The sequence below is a fragment of the Myotis lucifugus genome, unplaced genomic scaffold (assembly GCF_000147115.1).
Source record: "Myotis lucifugus unplaced genomic scaffold, Myoluc2.0 scaffold_124, whole genome shotgun sequence".
NCBI classification, from domain to species: domain Eukaryota; kingdom Metazoa; phylum Chordata; class Mammalia; order Chiroptera; family Vespertilionidae; genus Myotis; species Myotis lucifugus.
The window spans coordinates 3082081-3101914 of record NW_005871172.1 but is presented as its reverse complement, the minus strand read 5'-3'; the positions used below and the strand labels follow the sequence as shown (position 1 = coordinate 3101914).

Genomic DNA, 19834 nt, shown 5'->3' with positions numbered 1-19834 from the left:
TGTGTTATGTGCCGTTGGCGTTTCCAGGGCCACACCCGCAGTGTTGCTACAGGAACCAAAGCACAGTACCTTGACAACAGAGTTGCAGTTGTCCCAACAGCCCTACACACACTTTACACTTTGAAACAGCAGCCAGCATGTCAGTCCAGCATGTCAGTGAATTGTGCTGATTAAATTAACATAAAATACAATCTCACAATATACATCACAAACAAATTACAATGTCGGGAAATAAAAGAGTTACAGTCAGATAAGTTATGTAGTAATAGCTTATAAGCTTGTCTACGGTAATAAAAATTTTACATGGCAAATACAATAATGCATAAACATAAATGCTAAGCATTCTAATTTGCTACACGCTGGAGAAGGTTACAATAAAGACTGCACTTTCCAAAAAGCAAAAAACACATATGACAAAGGAAGACGAACGGAGAATGCACACGAGCAGACCTGCAATGTGCAGCATACACAACAGTTAAATATTTGCACATTCCCCATACTCCAAGAGCACCAGCGTTGAGGCCTCACTTTATGCTTGTGGTTCTTCAGGAATAAGAAACTAGTGAGCAAGATATGTCACTGAGTTGCCGTCAAGCTTTCATATTGCCACGGACACCAATGAGAAGACCTGCACTGTTACCCGTCTGCCCCTCCGCCCCCGCCCCCCCACCTCTAGCCCCACTCCAAAGGTACCAGCACTTCTAATACTTGTTCATGAGCTTTGGGAAAGCAATCTGTCCCCAAAGGAAAAGATGGGATGGGGATGAAAAGGAAATGTGTTTGCATATCAATATTTTCAATGATATCAGCAGAGGGTTATGCTCAGTAATAGTATAGGGCATCGGAAACAGAACATAATCGGCATGAATAACAGATAGAAGTTGTTTATTAAGGAAGAAAACACGTCGGTGGGGGAGGGGCCAGATGACTGAAGGAAACGATGCAAGTGCTTTTGTAAGAGGACAAATGAGGTCATACAACATTATACTTTGAGAAGTGAGCTTAAGTGCCAACTCAGTCCTTAGACAAACGTGTACAGAATCAGGCAAAGCTACAGCAACCACTCTGTTATTTTCTCATCAAAAAGGAAGACCCAGAAATAATTCCAATACATTCATCTAGCTGCACTGTTTGCAGTTGTTGGCACTTGGTACAGGGCTTCTCGTATGATTTAAAACTACTAAGTGATTCTTTTTCCTTTCCCTAATGAGTCAGTAGAGGTCACCTCTTTGCAACATCAGTAAATTGAGATAAGCAGCCTGGGCTGTGGTGTTCAAGTGACCAGGCTCCCTTCCTACTGGGGGCAGATGGACTTCCTCGAAACAGTCCCTGCTTTCAGCTAGTGCCTGTGCTCCTGGCTCTGGAGGGTGTGCTCCCAAGAAGAAGCGGCAGGGCTTCATGAGGAAAAGAAAGAAGCCTTTAATTTCAGCCCTGGGGTGATCACACCCTTTTCAAACACCCAGGCTCCAGTGGGGCCAATGTTCAGGGGAGGCCAGGCTTTGACAAGCTCAATAGCACTGAGCCCACACCTGAATTTAGAACTTGGCCTTCGAGTCGGTGTCAGGACCCTGGCAAACAGAATCAGGCCTGAGGACAAGGCTGGGGAGTATCAAATACCAAATGAAGCAAACTGATGCGCTCCTAAAAGGTTGAGCTGGGTACATGTGAAAACAACAAAGCTCTCATACCTTCTGGAAAAGATACTGCATCACATGTGCCAGTGAAACAGAGAAACTGCCAGCCTGCTGCTCCTGTCCACAGATTAGCTTGTTCTCGTTCCCTCTTTCTTTTTTCTCTTTCCTTGCTTTTTTCTCTTCTTTCTTTCTTTCTTTCTTTCTTTCTTTCTTTCTTTCTTTCTTTCTTTCTTTCTTTCTTCTTTTTTTCTCTTTCCTTCCTTCCTATTTTTTATGGTCCAATTTTAGGCTAGGATTGTCTGCCAGTGTCCCTATTCTAAGTGACATGGAAAATCCTAATCCTGTAAATTCTTTACCAAAATGGAGAACATTTTTATCTCTGATTTGAATACACTATGAAATAAAAAGCACTGAAAAGAGTTTATTAATAATATTTCCTTTAATTGGCATGGTGGGACTTTAGTTCATGACCAATCTCAGGGGCAGATTTTTGCTTTTATAACATCATTCACGCTTCTTGCTATAAATGGTCACAGAGTTAACTTACTCAATTGATGTGGATTCACAAAGCAAACGGACTCTCCCCCAGCTGCCCTGGACATGTGGTACGCTCCATTCATCGACTTTCTATGAGAAAAAAAGCCAAAGTCTGAGTCTGCGGACAGTGGGTTCTAACTGCATGAGGCCCGAGTGAGGGGCTGTCTTGCCCCAACGCCAGTGGGACGCTGCACTCTCACCATGGCTGGTAACCCACTACCCCCACACGGTGCAGTGACTCCTCAACTTCTAGTCTGGACCAACACATACGGATAGAGAACAAAAAGGAAATACATAACTTATATCTCACTAAGTATTCATGAACCAAAAATAAATTCTATTTCTATGTTATATTTACACAATTAGAAAAAAAATCTAAAATGAGATGGTAAAGTCATAAAAAACTTTGTTTAAGCCCCACTGCAAAGAAAATGAAGTGATCCCTATGATTGTCATTCTTAATTTCTAAGGATTTTTAGAGCCAGACTTGGCTAATAAATAGAACAAACTGCTTATGCGCAGAATTTAGATTCAAATACAGCATCACTGTTTGACCCAATGCAAGGGTGTTTACAATCAGATCATTCCTGAATAGCCTTTCATTTTCGAGAGCACGACTAGAAGTAACTGAACCCCAGTGCTGGGGCAGAGCTGGAGCTAAAACAAAGTGTTCATACACACATGTATTTTGCATAAATAAATGAAATAACAAGACATAAAAATGACTCAAATCCGGCAACTGTGAGGCAAGCCCACACGAGTCGAAACAGATGACTTTTGTTCATGTAGTTTTCGTACAACAGTTTCACATTAGTCAGAAGTGATAAAAAATACCATTTATATCCAGTGCTTATAACACTTACGAAACAACATCTGTGAGTGTGTGTGTTTTTTTGTTGTTTTTGTTTTGTTTTGTTTTGTTTTACTACAAGCGAAATCAAGTTTCAGTCCTAAAGAACAGTCCTTTGTTCTCCACCAGCCCAGAATATTATTTTGGCATGGTCATAAAACAAACAAAATTAACCTACTATTCTAAATGTTTGCCTCTGTGCAAAATTAATTACATACATTACAATGCTAGCCATACAGCACTCTACCTATGCAACAAAATAAAAAAGGAGTGGAGAGGGCAAAGCAAAGTCAAGGAGGATGAGAAAAAAACATGAGGATGAACGAGGAGGAGAGGTATACGTTCAAAAGAAATCAGTAAGACAATAATAAATACTCATTTTTTAAAGAAAAATGACCTCCTCCTCATTTGAAATAAATGTACAAAAACAAAGTTCCAATCCCCAACCAATATTAAGAACAAAATATACCTATCAGTACCTTAATCAGCTTATGGAGAGCACTCCCAGCTAACGATGTAGCTAGTATATTGTGGCTAGAGCTGGTTATTGCTATTAGGTATGGCCTTGAGCACTCTTTAAATAAATATGAAGGTACACTATTTTCTTCCAAGTGACAAAAATGGCTCAAGAAATCTGATGGGGCTGTTCCTATGTTCTGGTGATCAGATTCTGGATTGTCCTGTGAGGTGAACTGTCCCATCTGCAGACATTCTCCAACTGAACCACTCTGGTGATGGCTCCCCTCCCCCATAGGCAATCAGGCCAAGATCCCTGTGAGGAGGAGATGGGGAATCCAACCTCACTGCCTCCCAGCCCATCAGCACATCTCCAAAAAAGTCCTTGTGTGACAAGTGTAGTTAATCTTGTTCACACGGAGGCCACAGTCAGAGGACATGAGCCCGAGGAACTCCTCTGCTGCCCCAGGAGTGATCTGTTTCCAGAGTTAACAGTGGAAACATCCCCTGTAGAGAATGTATTTCCCCTCCTTCTCCTTCCCTAAGGTTTTCTTTCACCCTCTGGATGTATCATGACTCTCTGCCTCTGTCTTTTCGTAGAGGCTGTCACGTGGCTTCTTGCATCCTGGGGATTTTGCAAAGAACTCCCTAAATGGGCCAGATGGGACAAGGCAACTCAGTGTAAAGATGCCAGCCCGAGACAGCGTCACTGTGGCCTCCTCCATGGCCCCCAGCCTTGGGCTGTAGGTTTGGCTGCTGGACTTCTCTGCTGGGAGTCACCACCGTTGACCCTTGCTGCTGACCCTTGCTGCTGAGTGACATTCAGGGCAAATGCCGTGGAGGCAGATCCTACCACACTGCTGAGCTGACTTAGGGGGAAATTCTGGCAAGAGACTTGGGGTCACAGCAAACCTCAGGGGCCTAGCTGTTGAAGTGTAAGACTCTGCACCTGTATCCAAATACACAGCCCTGCAGCGCGATACACACTCATGTTTAAAAACAACACGAAGGTATTTGATAGTACCTTGTTTCAGAAATGCTTCCAGATGCTCTGGGGACAAAATCACTATGTACATCTTTTGTATCTAGCAGGAGAAGGAGGTGGAAGGGCTGAAAAGTTCTTTGGGGAAGGAAGGTGAAAAACAAGAATTATTAAATTAATGCCACCAACAATTTTTTAAAAAATAAATAGTAAGTGGACCCTTGACATTCTGGAATGAATAAATTATTTAAGAAAAAATGTGTTAAGACTGAATGTCAGGGTTAAAGGCAAAGGGATGATGGATGTAGTGAGAGGTGGTCTCGGGCAGAGGAGACCACCATGTCGGTATCTGGTGTGGTGATCGCTCTGGTGTGCACACGTCATATACACGTCACACACTGATGGCACATCAAGAGGCAAACACGATTGGGTACATGCACTGTGGCAACCTTGTTCATTCCTTTCAATATCTTGTCTCCAGATTCCTGAGTACTTTACCATTTTTCTGGAAAAAAAAATGTCTGGTTTGCTATTTTATTTTAAGATGCCAAAGATTGTCTAAGACTTTGCAGTGTCTCCTTTAAGACTTTTCAAAATATTAAGATTCAAAAGTGATGAAAAAGTTTGGCACATTCAAAGTTTAACTCTACACATGGACACATGGAATTCTGAGGCCTTTTGAATATGCTCTACATGCAGCTGCACACGCCGTGGACTTGTTCTGTTTCACAAAATGAAATCCTCAGTTATTTTCTAAAGTAATTCAGAATAAAAACACATTCACAACCTGTAGGCCGGCACAGCATACCTGAGTGAGAATGTTTAACCCCATCTAAAACAGTAACTTAAACCTTTATCAACATCCAAAAGAAAAAAAAAGTAAGACAAAAATATAAGACTTGTAAGACAGCTATGGGTTGAGATAAGTTTTCAAGTCCTGGTGTCTCATATTTAATATGTCTTCACCTAAATTTAAAAAACAACAACAACAATAACAATAACGACAAAAAACTCAAGTTCATGAAAAATCAGGGAAAACTTAATCTGTCTCACACTTTACAAAATAATTAAGACCATTCTGCTGATGTAATTGTGGAGCCACAAATGCATGCGGGCTCTTTAAGAACTTTTTGTTGGGGAAGGGGAGATGAAATGTCAGAGTATTTTAATTCAGCAAACAAATACTCCTCAGTTGGCACTGACAGCTTCTGGGGCTTCATTTTCGCTGCTATAGTCTGATTTGGGATCATCTTCATAGTCGTCATACATTTCCATTTCATCCTCTCCATTAATCATTTCATTTCCAGCTAGGCTTCCGCCATCTGTCTTCATGCCATAAGTGCTCTGGATGACCGGGAGGCTGGGCTCTGGGCTGGCAGAGGTGCTAGAGCAGTCAGATGTCATCTGAGGTGATGGTGTGGTCGTTGCCATAGTAATAGCACCAGGATACACAACACCTGTTCCTGTGGTGATTGGAATCTGAGGCTGTTGCCTGTATAGATTCAGAAAAGTAAAATAAAACAGGGGGAAATATTTATATATATGCTCTTCTGTGTGGCATTGAGAGTCATCCCCCATGTGTGCCAAAAGAGGGCCCTGTTTGACATTCTAAGCAAATGACAAAATGCGACAAAGGTGTTCCCTGGAGGAGTCCTGCGAATCTCTCTGATGCAATAGTTGGGGGTTAAGCAATACAATGGAGCGATTTATTGATGTTTTTGCTACATAAAAGCAGGGTACTTATAACATCACAAATTTGGCAAAGCTTGGGTAACAGCTGGAACAATTCCATAAAGTTACATGTGAGGTTGTTGTTTAAGATTCTCCCAGAACATTAAGAAAAGTAGACTGGTGACATGAGACATATTATAATGACACTGTTAAGTGGAGTTGAGAACTGTACAGAGGAAAGATCAAGATGAAAAAGGATCTGGTGGGTCCCAAAGAGTCAGATTTAACAAAGCATAGATTTAGTATCCATGCAAATGTCTATTTACTTCTGTGGCAGAACTTGTAGGGAAACTCTTTCAAGGAGCTTCTATTTTCCTAATTGAGGAAGGATCTTGGATGTCATTATTCCAGAGGCCCTGGGCTGGAGCTGGGGTTGGAGGAGTCAGAAGTGAAGAGCAGTGAGAGTTCTGCCACTTAACAGAATGACACACATTGACTGCCTCATCCTAGAACCTTGCAGGGGCCAAGGCCTGGTCAAAACGGGTCATTCCATCACGATGTTCCTCTAGTTAAAATAAACGTCCAGACCCTTTAGAAAGCTCAGTCTCTTAATCTGCAGGGAGACATGGCTCTCTGTCTCAATTGTCCTTGAGTCACTATAAAAGGTCAAAAGGATTAATCTCGTTCAGAGGCTACGGCTGAAACATCATTCTCATGGATGCAACAGTCACCAAGTTTTCGCAATCTTAATGTGCAGTGATTATAATTTAAATTTATTTCAAAACGTTACTGTAACTATCCTTTGTGAGCCTCAGTTTCCATATATTTATAAAAGCTGGGGTCAGGGGAGTTGTGGAAGGTCCTTTCACCTTCTAATACTCATGGCTTCAGGTCAGTCCATCACTTAAATGATTCTTATTGACCCTCCACATTATCATTGAAGCTTTCTGTCCACCTCAGTCTCAAAGGAAAGTACCCTGAATCAATGAATTAGCTTGGTTCCCAGCTATTCTTCAACATGTCCAGAGGAACATAATTTTCTCAAAAAGGCCTGCGTACCTTCCATCCTAGCAGAGGAGAAATGATGAAAATGGCCTAGAATCACTCTGTGAGATATCTGATGATGTTATCTTTAACAAACTCTTTCATTCCCTAGAAGGCATCAGAATGATCCCTCACCATTGACTAACATAATATATATAATATCTGTTCCCATCTATTGCCTCATTCAATTACCATGGCAGCCCCATGAGGTACTATTATGCTCACTTTTCAGATGGAGAAAACAAGGCCTACCAGCAGAGTCCTATGAACTGAGGTCGCGTGACTTAGATTCCATCACTCTTTTCTTTATAGATATACAAGCCATCATGCTTCTGTATCATAAAAATTCCCAATTCCTATCGATCCTGTTGTTATCCCACTAACACTAAGCACCTGTTATTGATCCACTCTCTGTGATGCTCATGGTGAATTTTTAAATGCCCGAAGGAGAAGATGATAGAGAAATCTAAATCTGTGTTTAGAAACATCTCATAAAATACTGATTTCCCTCTTAAAGAACCACATTCTAAGAACAGTACACTTCTGCTTCCTAAGTTTTGGGCAAATAAACACGAATATACTGTTATGCCAAACCTGCCCAAGGCAGTGAATGCCTCATTAAACATTTTACTGAATTTGGATAATTGCAATACAAATAATTTTGCCTTAATCACATAATGAGTGTGTAGAAAAATCTTTCACTGCAACAGTAAACCCATTTTACAGAATTCCCAATTTGGTGGGCTAATCTGTAAACACACTACATACCATACATGAGCTAGTGGAGAGCACACTTCATTTTCACAAAGGACATTTTCTCTTCACCAAGACTAGGTGGTCATTTTTTGCAGTGTTTTTAACTCAAAATATCAAATTTTAACTCTGCCAAATAAAATTTGAATTAAGCTCCTATGCTGGGGACCATGCTTAAATGCTTTCACCTTATCTTCTTTAATCTTCACAATTAGCCTTCACAATAAGCCCTCTTTCACAGATGAAGTAACCAATTAAGTTTCAGGGAGTTTAAGTTGCTTGTCCAAGGCCACACAAATCCCACAGCCAGGAGGCGAGCGCTTCCTATGTCATGAATGCTCTCCTGGATGTTGAGCATGGGGCAAGAAAGGCAAGCTCACACACCAGAAAGATACTGAGCAATTTGAATCAGAATCAAATTCTTTTAAGTGGGTTTCACATATTGAACAGTATTTGGACATTAAGTTGGTAATGGGTCACTAAAAATAAGTCAACAGACAAATAAAACACCTGTACAGCTTATTTTCTGGAGCAAGATGCATATGATATTCAAAAGCTTGGGTGGTTGAGTGATACTAGACGATGTCACCCACTGACCTATCTACTTTCTGCCTGGCCATTGCCCTCATTCCTTACAGATGTCAGGTCTTGGTTCACTGTGGCCCTCTCTCCAACATTACTCCTGCCTAATTCTTGATGACTTACTCTCCACACAGATGATCATTCTGACACATTGCTGTCTCAGTTTCTTGAACTTCTCTACACTCTGATCTGGCCCCCTCCCTGTATCAGTTGCTCACTCTCATGTCATAAGGCAGACCTTGTCATTTCCAACTACAACCTCTCCTTGACCTCAATTTTAAACATCCCACTCTCTGACCACCGCATCTTTCCAGTTTCTTCCTCTACTCCCCAGTTCAACAATTCTCCCACCCCTCAAGGATCTACAATTTCTTGAACCTTTAATCAATGCTCATTGTCCCTCCCTCTCATTGTGTCCTCACCATACTTATTACTATTTGATATTTATTTATTCTTTACCCAACATAAGTGCTGCAATTAGTCTCTCTATCACACAGATACTTTCTACATTCTTACCTGGGAAAACTTTCACTCTCTGGCAACTCTGTGACTACACCACTCAGCGGAACTTGGCTGGGAAAGCACACTGCCATGCTTACTAGTCTCTAAGTTCATGAGCATGAACTTGATCTTGACCTCTGGTGCTGTTCAGCCATCATTTTGCACTCTTTCTTCTACTCTGCTAGATAATGGTTGCATACCTTCTTAACTTCTCCTCCCCATCTCTACTCTCAGTTGATTTAGCTTTCCATTTCATGGGAAATTTAGAAGTAATCAGAAGGAACTTTTCACAAGCTCCAGTCATCACATTATCTGCTACCTGTCTATGTCCCTAATTCTCTTCATGCCTTCCTGTATTTGGGATCAATTCATAATCCAATGTGCTTGTGCACTGAATCTATCTGCTCTTGTTCTAGAGACCTCTTTCCAGGAGCTGTCTCTCCCCACATTATCAATTTTCCACCTTTCCTGGATTGTTCCTATCAGCACGTAAACATGCCATAATCTCCCCTGCTTTAAAACAAACAAACAAAAAACCGAAACACTGTTTCTTGACTGACATCCCCTTTCAGCTACTACTCTGTTTCTCTAATCCCCTTTTAAGCATAACTCTTTAAAAGACTGTATATATTCACTCTCTCCATTTCTTCTACTCAATTCTTTCTTAAAGCCACTTTCATCACTCCCAATACTCCACTGAGACAGAGTTTGAAAAGGTGACACTGCCAACGATCACACTGTGGAGAGCGGCTACAGCGATTGGACAGGTTCAAGCCTGGGACTAATGAAAGGACACGATCCTCTCGTGACAAAGCCACGTGCAAGTCCCAGCACAATTACAGCCAAAGGCTATAGTTGTAAGCTTGACCTTATGGTCCGAACCTGTAGCCCCATGTGGCTAAGTGATATGGGCTGCGAGAGGTGCAGCAAGTAAACAAAGCTTGATCAGATGCATGTAATTGAGTAGATTCGAAACCCACAAGAACATGGTAAACATCTTGACCACGCCCTCACTTTGCCTCGTAGAATCTGGCTATAAAATAAAGACTCAGTTACAGGCCGTGGTGCTGTCACTAGCTCTCCATCAGAGAGGACAGTGCCCCACCCATGTCCAGCTTTCTTCTTTTGTCTGTCTTTTCTCAATCTTTCACCACCCCCTCTCAGGCTCACCGAACCTGGCTGTGCTGGCGCAGCACATATGGCGCCCAACGTGGGGCTTGAGTATGGGGAACAAGGACCTGAGCTCAGGTTTACCTATGGCCATGCCAGCTCGGCACATTACACTGTTAAATTCAAAAGTCACCTTACTTGACTTATGCCATGAGCAGCATATGATACAGTGAATCACTTTTCTCTTTGCTGAAATACTTTATTCACTTGTCTTCCAAGACTACCCTCCCAGTCTTCTTCCTGTCTCATTAGCTGCTCCATCTAATCTTTGATGCATCATCCTCATCTTGCTGACATCTCAACACTGAAGTACCCATGGACTCAATCCTTAAACCTCTTCTCTTTTCAGTCTAAATTCATTTTCTTGGTGATCTTGTGCAATTCTGTAGCTTTAAGTATTATGTGTGCTGACAACACTCAAATTTATATCTATAGTAAGCACTATATTCCTAAATGCCAGTGTTTTATATGTAAAACTTATTACTATTATTATTATTATTATTATTATTGGATATCAAAATGCCATCTCAACCTTATAGGTATAAAACTAAACTCCTGATCATGCTTCCAAATATCTGATCTCATGGCCTTTCTGATCTTTGTTAATGGTGACTTCAGCTATCTGTTTGCTCAGGCCAATCCTTGGTCATCATATTTCTCTCAAACCTATATGCAATTCATCAGCAAATCCTATCAGTCCACTCTCAGTAATATATTCAGAATCTCTCCACTTCTTGTCACCTTCACCCCTATAAACCTGGTCCAAGCCACCATCAACTCTAATCTGGTTTGTTGTAAGAGCCTGGCCATTTAAGGCCATGGCCCTTCAGATAATACTAAATGCAGTAGATAGAGTGATCTTTTTTAAGCCTGAGTCAGATCATAGTACTCTTCTGAATATAACCCTTCAATTCAGTGCCTTTCCATCACATTCAGAGGCAAATTAAGTATCCTCACAATGGCCAAAAAGTCCTTTCACAATTTGGGCCCCTATTACCTCTCTGACATCTATTATTCTTCTCACCTATTCATTCAGCTCCTATCACTCTGGCCTCATTATTTCCTAAACAAGCCAATCACAGCCTTTCCTCAAGACCCTTGCAGCTGCCGCTTTCTCTGTCCAGTTCTTCTCACAGATATCTACACAGCTTGCTCCCTCACCTCCTCAGGTCTTTGTTCAAGTTTTATCTTCTCAGTGAGGTTTGTTGTAGCCACTCTGTCTAACATTGCACTCTACAGTTTGAAACACCCTACCCCTTTTCCTACTTTACCTTGTTCTAAGATACTTATTACTATCTGTTAGTTATTTACTCACTTGTTGATTGAGTGTCTGACTTCTCCCACTAGAATGAAAGCTTCATGAGGATGGGCATTTTCACTGATATAGCTCCAGAGCTTAGATAATACCTGGAACCTAGGAGGTGCTCAATAAAAATCTTCTGAATACATGGAATGAATGAATGAACGGGCTAGTGAATGAGAGGGAAAACAAATGAAAAAACTGGCTAACCTAATGTAGAAAAGATAACATGTAATGAGACTAGATATATGGAAGAGAAGGTGCTGAAGAAGGGATGTGAATATAACCATCTTTAGATGCTTGAATGATTGTGTTCCTAAGGAAAAAATTTGTTCTAGAAGAGAACGGAGAAAAGGAATAGAACTAACCTACAAAGTAGCCAAAAGGCAGATTAAGACTCAGGTAATAGAAAAGAACTTTCTAGCATTAGGAGATATTCCACAGACACTAGTTCCTTTGGGAAGCGGTGAGCTCTCTGGTCCCAAAGAGTTTGAGCATAACTCAGAGTGGATTCCTACAATGGCTGGCTGCTTGAACTATACGACTTCTGAGACCCCTTCCAAGTTTCCACTGATTCTATGGTTGCAAAAGCATAAGCTAACTGTCACAATGGTCTTTCTATCTCATTGTTGTTATAAAAATAGACTAAAAAATTATGTGAACGTAGCTATTTATAGTTGAAGACGCCTATATTTCAAGGTTTTCCAAAATATTGCTCCACCCTATCTATCTTACTTGTCTTTACTTATCTTACTGCCAGGGAAATTCCTAGCTTCCTTCTTTATTATTGAACATTTCCATATTCCCCCATCCCATGCATTCATATTCTCCTTCACATTAAATATAAATCTTTATCCCTACTTTCTACCAGGCTGACCCTACCCAAACCTCAAGCCCTCTTCCTCAAGGATGACCCATAGTGGGCCCTAATGTATAGTAATCTCTCCTCCTCTGAGCTATACTTGCTATTTCTATAAAAATTTGTAATTCATTATACATTATGCGTAGCACTATGCAATATATATTTTGTGTGTGCGTATAACAATTAATATTTGCTCATCTATTCATGTATGTGTCTGGCTTATCTATCTATAGCATTCTCTGAAAGCTCAGAGAATTAATGCCTCATGTATTATATCAATTTAGTACAGTGCTTGGCACAGTGCTAGTTTCAAATAGGCCCTTACCAATTGACTGACTAATCAATTAGCAAAATGGAAAATCCAGCCAGTATGCTCAAGCTTTGTCTATTGGAAATTACTTTCCTAAAAAGCATTTTTCCTTCCTTTACAGATCAATTGCAAAGTCAAAATTCAAACACTGCAAATTTCACAAACAGGAATAGCTGGTAAGTATTGGAAGCTTTACAAATAATGAATGTGCACATCAAAACCAAAGTTGCAGATGTTTGTAAAAGTATACACATGCAGCTCATGCAACTTATATGAGCAGAGATGGCTAAAAACGCTCACATCCCAGCCTAGGTAACGAGTATAAGCTGATCCTGAGAGAGTCCAAGCTAACCCTGATAAAATCCAGCATAGTTGCATGGTTTCCAAATCACCGGAATATTTCTAGAGTATAGCCTAGCTTTGCCAATTGTGAAGGAACTACATACTTATTTTGGAAAAGCTCTCTTGTTTGCTGAACCTTCAGTCTTTTACAGCATCTATAAATGAAGGCAACCAAGTCTGTTTCATTAGGAGATAAACCCGCACATTATACATCTCTATAGTTGATAGTGTATAAAGGAGTGGAAATAAAAGCAATCTTTCTACCTTACTTATTCTAATCCAGCTTTCTTTGCAGAAGACCAATACTGAAAATAAGTATGTCTTGTTATGCTAATCAATTATATTTATAAGTCTCTTATAGGTTTGATTAGATCTCTTTAGAATTAAGGTCAAAAGGGTAAATGTTCAAATTGCATATAGCATAAGGCAGTAGACTGCAATTCTTTATATTATAAAATATATACCTGGCGCATAGAATTTTTTTTCTAGAATAATTATGTTTACTCTAATTTGGGGCTTACTCTCTGACAGAAACTGTTCTAAGCACTTTAGATATACTTAGTTATTCAGTCTTCAGAAGGGTACCATGTTGTAGGTAAAATTGTCATCACCATTCTATACATGGCAAACTGAGATACAGAGAGTTTAAGTAAGTTTGGCAAGTGGAGAGTTCAGAGGCATAAAGATCACTCTGCATTAGTTTCTGGAGCCAGGAAGAAGCACATCTAGTATTTGAGCTGGAATAGTCTGGCTCCAGAATTGATGTTCTTAACCACTATACATACAACCTCTAAACAATTTGTAGGCTCTAATTGCGAGGTATGTGTAATGGTGAAAAGGACATATGTTTCACATTCACATATGCCTGGTTTAAATCTTAACTCTGCAATTTACTAGCTGTGTGGCCCTGGACAAATTATTTAACATCTCTGAACATCATGTTTTCCAACTCCATTGTGAGGATTTTGTAAATCTGTTGTATTTGCAATGGTCTGTATAATCCCTGAGCATAGTATATCGCATGTGATAAGTAGTCAATAATTTACCAATATTATTATTCAAAAATAGCCTCAAATTGAATATCTTATAATATCTACATAATCCTCTATTAGTTCATGGTAAATTATTGAATGATTTTCAAATGGAGGTACATTTGGCCATAGTTCTTTGGGAAAAGACAGCATTGTAACTATATGTACCCTAATGAATATCATTTCAACATTAACAGTACTCTTATCAGAATTATTACAAAATTCTGATACTTAACCTGTCAATCAAGGGTATTAAATCCAAGAGCTAGCTTTACTCCATTTCATATAATTAATAAATTCATTTCATAACAGCTAAGTGAAAAAACAACCTAACTCTCTGACCTTCTATTTGTATCATCAGTAAAATGCATGACCACATTGAACAAAATTTTATTGGCTTGAAAGTTATGCATGTTTTTTCAAAATCAGCAATAAATATTGATCTTACCCATTCCCTCAATAAGTCAATAGCAATGTTTCAATTTCTTGTTTGTTTTTCCCTTTTGTAAGAACGTCACATCTAATGAAGACCAATTTCCAAAGCTGAACCCCAGGGAGTAAATAATCTATCAAATACAACTACCTAAAGAGAATACAGTTCTTTAAGTGGAAATAATACCTGGCTTTATGTAGTAAGTATGACCAAGCTTGGCAGAAGAAAATATTCAGCATTGAGGATTAAAGAATGCGATATCCACTGGTCATTGCTTGCACATCTATAGCTCATCCCCAGGCTAAAATGATGCTTCCATAAAGCATCATGACCCAAATCAGGATCCTTACTCTCTATATTTTAAAGCTTCTTTTATGCCACCGCACACCACAGCCAACGATCTTAGTTTCTCTAGCTTCTAGGAGCTCTTCCTCAAATAGCACAGCCATACTCATGACTATGCCAAAATAGGGCTCACAGGCTTATTCTGAGGCAATGGGGTAAGGACAATTCCTCAGTCATTTGGCACAACACAGGCAGAGATAGGGATTTAAACCTTTGTTCTCTCTCCCCTTTCAGCAGCCATAGGACCGCCAGAAGCCACTATGTCTTTCTCTTATTTAGAGGACCATGTGATTTGTCTATCTAAAACAACTACACAATATATAGTAGACAATGAATGGTATGTTTTAGCTTGGTTATTTTACAAGCATTGTTATGTGTTCAGATATTCTGATCCAGAGCTGTTTCAGTGTACCCTTTGGTAAAGGGAACTAAATTAAGCAGAATTACTGCATCTCCGATTTTCAAGTAAGTACCAGGGAACTAAAACGGAACTTTTGACAGCCTCCCAGACAATGGTGAAAGAGACTCGTTATGTATTGCTAGACACACAGGGGACATGACTGAGAGAAGGGTGGGAATCACAAAGGGTCTCGAACTTAAACTTTTGATTCTCTGTTCAAAAGAGATTATGTACAGTCTCAGAGATACACTGACAGGATTAAAAGAAAACACGTATCACAGGGTCTTAAATTTGTGTTGTGTTGCATATGACTATACTTCCTAAAGTGCACTATGAATTGCTATTTTTCATAAATCCTCTAGTTAGCATGTGAACAGATCAATTACACCGCATTGTACTTTTGGCGTTAAAAGCATTATTTTAAAAAATGCAAACATTTATGATATAGGAGAATCTGACAATCCTGTTTTGCATGTCTTCATCTGTTACTAGATTAGAATCCTGACATAACACAGTGGCTTAAACCCCTCTTTACTGGAAAAGGTTCTGCAGTGGAAAGAAATTCACTGATTATCGAGTGTGATGTAATGTATAGTTTTACTGTGATAGTAAATCCATATTTAATAGTAATGATGATAGAAATTCACCTTTATTGGTATTGTACTAAGTAAGCACTATATAAAGTACTTTTAAAAGCACTGCCTCATTGAATCCTTTCAACAAGCATATGAGATAGGTACTGTTGTTTCATTTCACACATGAGAAAACAGAAGGTTAGAGAAGTTAAATCACTGCCCAAGTGGGTGGCACAGTTGGTTTGAATCTCACCAACTGCAAAGCCCAGGCTCCTCCCAGAGCACTCTAGCACACTATCTAGAATCACGCCTAGACTGCTTTCATTGGCTCTTTTGTTGTTATTTTTATTGTTTACTATTTCAAATTAATTTTATGCTTTAAATACAGGATTCTAAAACCAACTTTTTGTTCTATGAGGTTTTTTTTTGAGTGTCATTAAAACTAACAAGCTCTTTACTTATCTTTCCAGGTATCTCTTTTCTTCTTATTTCCCTGGCATTGCACAGCTCCTCAATTCTCTGTCCAGTTAACAGTGAATACAGCTTCCTCTTTACTTACTCTACTTTTCTCTCGCAAATTCTTTCCCAAGTGTCTTCCCAATCTGATTCCAGCTGCCTCGCCGGTACCTCCAGAAAGCCTCCCCCCTCCTCGCACTCCCCCTCCCCCCGTCCTGTACTTCTGGGTCTGGCTGTGCTGGGACCTACAGGCATCTGCATCCCCACTTATCCTGACTACTGTGGTTACAGGGGCCTCTTCTGAATGCAGACAGCCAGTCAGCCAAGTCGAAATTTATACCAGAAATCTATTACCTAATTTTTAAACAAAATGACATGAAATCAGACTTGAAGATATCAAAAACATGTCTAGTTTTTGATTTAAGCAAGAAAATCCACATTGTTACTGTTTCCACCACAGAATAATTTACTGCAACAGGAGTTCTGGATCTTATGCCAGAAATGAGGTCCTCTAACCAATGTCAAGGCCAATTATCTTGTGGTGGATCCCACAACAAAAGCAGACTATTGTGATTAGAGTCAGAAGCACCACCCAGAGAAGTTGGAAAGCTTCTGGGGATTTCTTACGTTCAGTTTTTATTTTCTCTCCCCATGTGTCTGCTCAGATACACTACCAGGAACTTTGTGTGTGGGCACCGAGCGTCTTATGTTAGCTGGGGAGACAACGACAGGGGCGATGGGTTGGGAGTGACCTGCCGCAGGTCTGGATGTGAGCAGGAGCCATGCTGAAGGCTGTGTGCCTGCGACACTATGAAGGTGACCACAGTCAAGCCCCTTCGATAGGTCACAGCCTCCTCCCTCCCCTAACCTCCATCCCAAACAGGCTGCCAGGTAGCCATCCTGCGGTTTCTTGCTGGGAAGGGAAAGCCCAGGTGGCTACGTTCAGGAGCACTTACCCCACAGTAAAGAACTGCCTCATCTCCTGTCTCCGAGACCTCATCAGTTGCTTATACTCCCCGATCCGGAGCTTTTTGCCGTCAACAATGCAGGTGCGTTTCGGTCGAGGTTTGTATTTATAGTTCGGGTACTTCTCTAAGTGGATTTTGCTTAGCCGGGCCTGCTCTTCATAATAAGGTTGCTTCTCTTGGTTGGACATGGATTTCCAGCGAGACCCTGGACATAAAAATAACCTTAAGTGCCCAAATGGTGAAGGTAACATATTCCTGGCAAATACAACTAGGCATACCTCCCATCTGTGCTCTGAGTGCTCCCTAGTACCACATACCCCTGAGCCTCACAGCTAGCCTGCTAGACTATAGAGCAAAGAATAATTTTATTTGATACATTATATTATTTCCCTCAATAACTTAAAGTAACTTAAAGATGGTGTTACAATAAGTGCATTGTTTTAAAACATGTCTTTGCTGCTTAAAGGTCTTCTCCCACACCAAAGTCTCTCCCCCTCCCATCTGCCCCTCTCTCTCCAGAGGGTTAAACACCTAATCTTGCCTTCTTTCAGTGTGACAGGGCTCTCAGGAGAAACATTCTTGGGTCCAAAACTCAAACCTCTCTCTCACTCCAAGCATCTCTAGCAAAGCGATCATTTGACAAGATGTCAGCAGATAGGCTATCCCTCCATATACCATAACCTCCTGTGCACACCGTCTCCCCTGGCCTAGGGTAATGAAAAAGCCTCAACTCTACTTAAGAAGTGATAGTTTTGCAGCCGGAAGGTACCATTGGGATTATATACACCATTTTCAAGTACTATAAACGTCCATTCAAAGCTGTCCCAATGAAAGTACAAAAATTTTTAATATGGTTTATACAGGAAGAAGCAAAAGTATTCACTCCTCTAATATTGTTTATAAAGAATTATCTAAACACTTGATGAAGAAGGGATGTGTTTTTTTACATGTATCAAATTGCATTTTTGTGTCTCGCTGGCAAATAAAGCGGTAACAGCTGTGCTGACTGGATGGGAGCTATTCTTCAGTGGAGATTTTTCATACATAAACAAATGGAAAAGTTGTACAAATATTCTCTGTAGCCAGCAATATCCTGGTCTGCTTTAATAGCCCATCCATCCCTGCTCCTTCCTGGTTGTTGTGAATGTTGGAAAGTCCGTGCAGGTAGCTCCTCACTGTTCCCCTGACTTCTAGCAGCTTCGAACCCAGCTAACAGAGGATGCTTGGTGCTCTTGTGCTTAAAAGTTTACATTTTAATGAATACACTTACTATATTCTTAATAATTTTTTCAGAGAATGCACACCAATAATATAGATTCCCCACAGCTGCCAAAATGGAAACAGAGAAGTTCTGTGCCCATCTGGGAGCTTACTCATACTGCTGCTAAAATGGCCAAAAGAAAGAAAAAAAAATTTCAAAGTTAAATATCAAACTTTAAGTACAGAGGAAACCTTGGTTTTCTTTAGAATGTCTATTAATTAGAACAAACTTAATGTATGCATTGGGAGCATTTTGGTTTGAAAGGTATTTAAATTAGAAGGAATAATACCTCTATGCATATCTCTGAAACTCTAAAAATAAATTTAATTGTAATGACATTTACTATCCATTGCGAAATTCCAATGGAAAAATGGAAAAAAAAGGGGGGAAATTTGTATTTTATTTGATCTCATGTATGTTTTGAATTTTCTTAGAGGTCACTGCCTCAAAATGTCTCAGAATCAAGTTAAATTATTTATACAGTGACAAAACATGTGTATTTGTGTGTGTCCAGATCACTGATATTCACTCAGGTTAAATATTTATTGCTTTTGAACAAAACATTTAAAAAATGAAAACCACAGTTTAAGTCTCTAATGTTTTTCGGCTTCTTTGCCGGCTCCCTTTGAGATTTTGTCACATCCTGACAGCTTAAATAGAACAGTGCCTTCTGTGTTTTTTCTTTTTAAAGAGGAAACATGTTGACTGTAATGCTGCGTGTTGAATAAAATATGTTCAATATGTTGAGCACAATAATTCCAAACTGTATAATCCGCACGAGGCAAGCTTTACACTAATAGAACAAGGCTTGAGTTTAATCCTGAGAAACGGGAGGATCACTCCGGCAATTCACCGCAAAATGGGCCTCTGCCCTGTGGTCTAATGTGTTCAGCTCGCTGCTATGAAATTTGAACTAGTCACATCGTATTAAAGTAAATGTAGTTTTATTTTACAGCTTCTAAAGTTATCATTAGAGGCACTGTTCTGCACTCCATGAACTTCACACGATGTGGGGGCTCACCCCCACGTCTGTGATAAGTTCTTTCAGAGGGACATGTGAACAAGAATACAACAGCCTAAAACTGTAGGCTCTGAACGTGTTTCTAAGTTTCATAGCCACTTAGGAATTTAAGAAGACTGAGTAAGAAGAGGAGATAAAGCTTGTCTCCATGACTGCTGTGTAGCAGTGACCACTCAGAGTTGCCAAATTCATAGTATTAACACATCCTAGAAATAGTTTTGTCTCTAAAAGATGTTTTTAGTCAGTCCTGCCCTGGCACCCTGTGGATGTCAGAACTCCCAAAGCTAAATGCCACTTTCTGGGGCAGGGGACGCAGAGGTGGTGACAAAGTCTCCCATGGTAGCTTGCTG

The 19834-nt window shown here is 40.1% G+C and overlaps 1 protein-coding gene across 2 annotated transcripts in view; it reads right to left on the bottom strand.

Moving 5' to 3' along the window:
- Positions 1-868: 868 nt before the first annotated feature.
- SOX6 (SRY-box 6) overlaps positions 869-19834 on the bottom strand; it is a 458732-nt gene continuing 439766 nt past the window's right edge. The window contains exons 15-16 of one of the 2 annotated variants that reach the window (XM_006093837.3): positions 17191-17407; positions 869-5951 (exon numbers count right to left, since the gene is read on the bottom strand). In XM_006093837.3, coding sequence (XP_006093899.1) covers positions 5648-5951; positions 17191-17407 — 521 coding nt within the window. In that variant the 3' untranslated portion in view covers positions 869-5647. The remainder of the gene's footprint in view (positions 5952-17190; positions 17408-19834) is intronic. The other variant, XM_023758148.1, reaches the window with a different exon arrangement.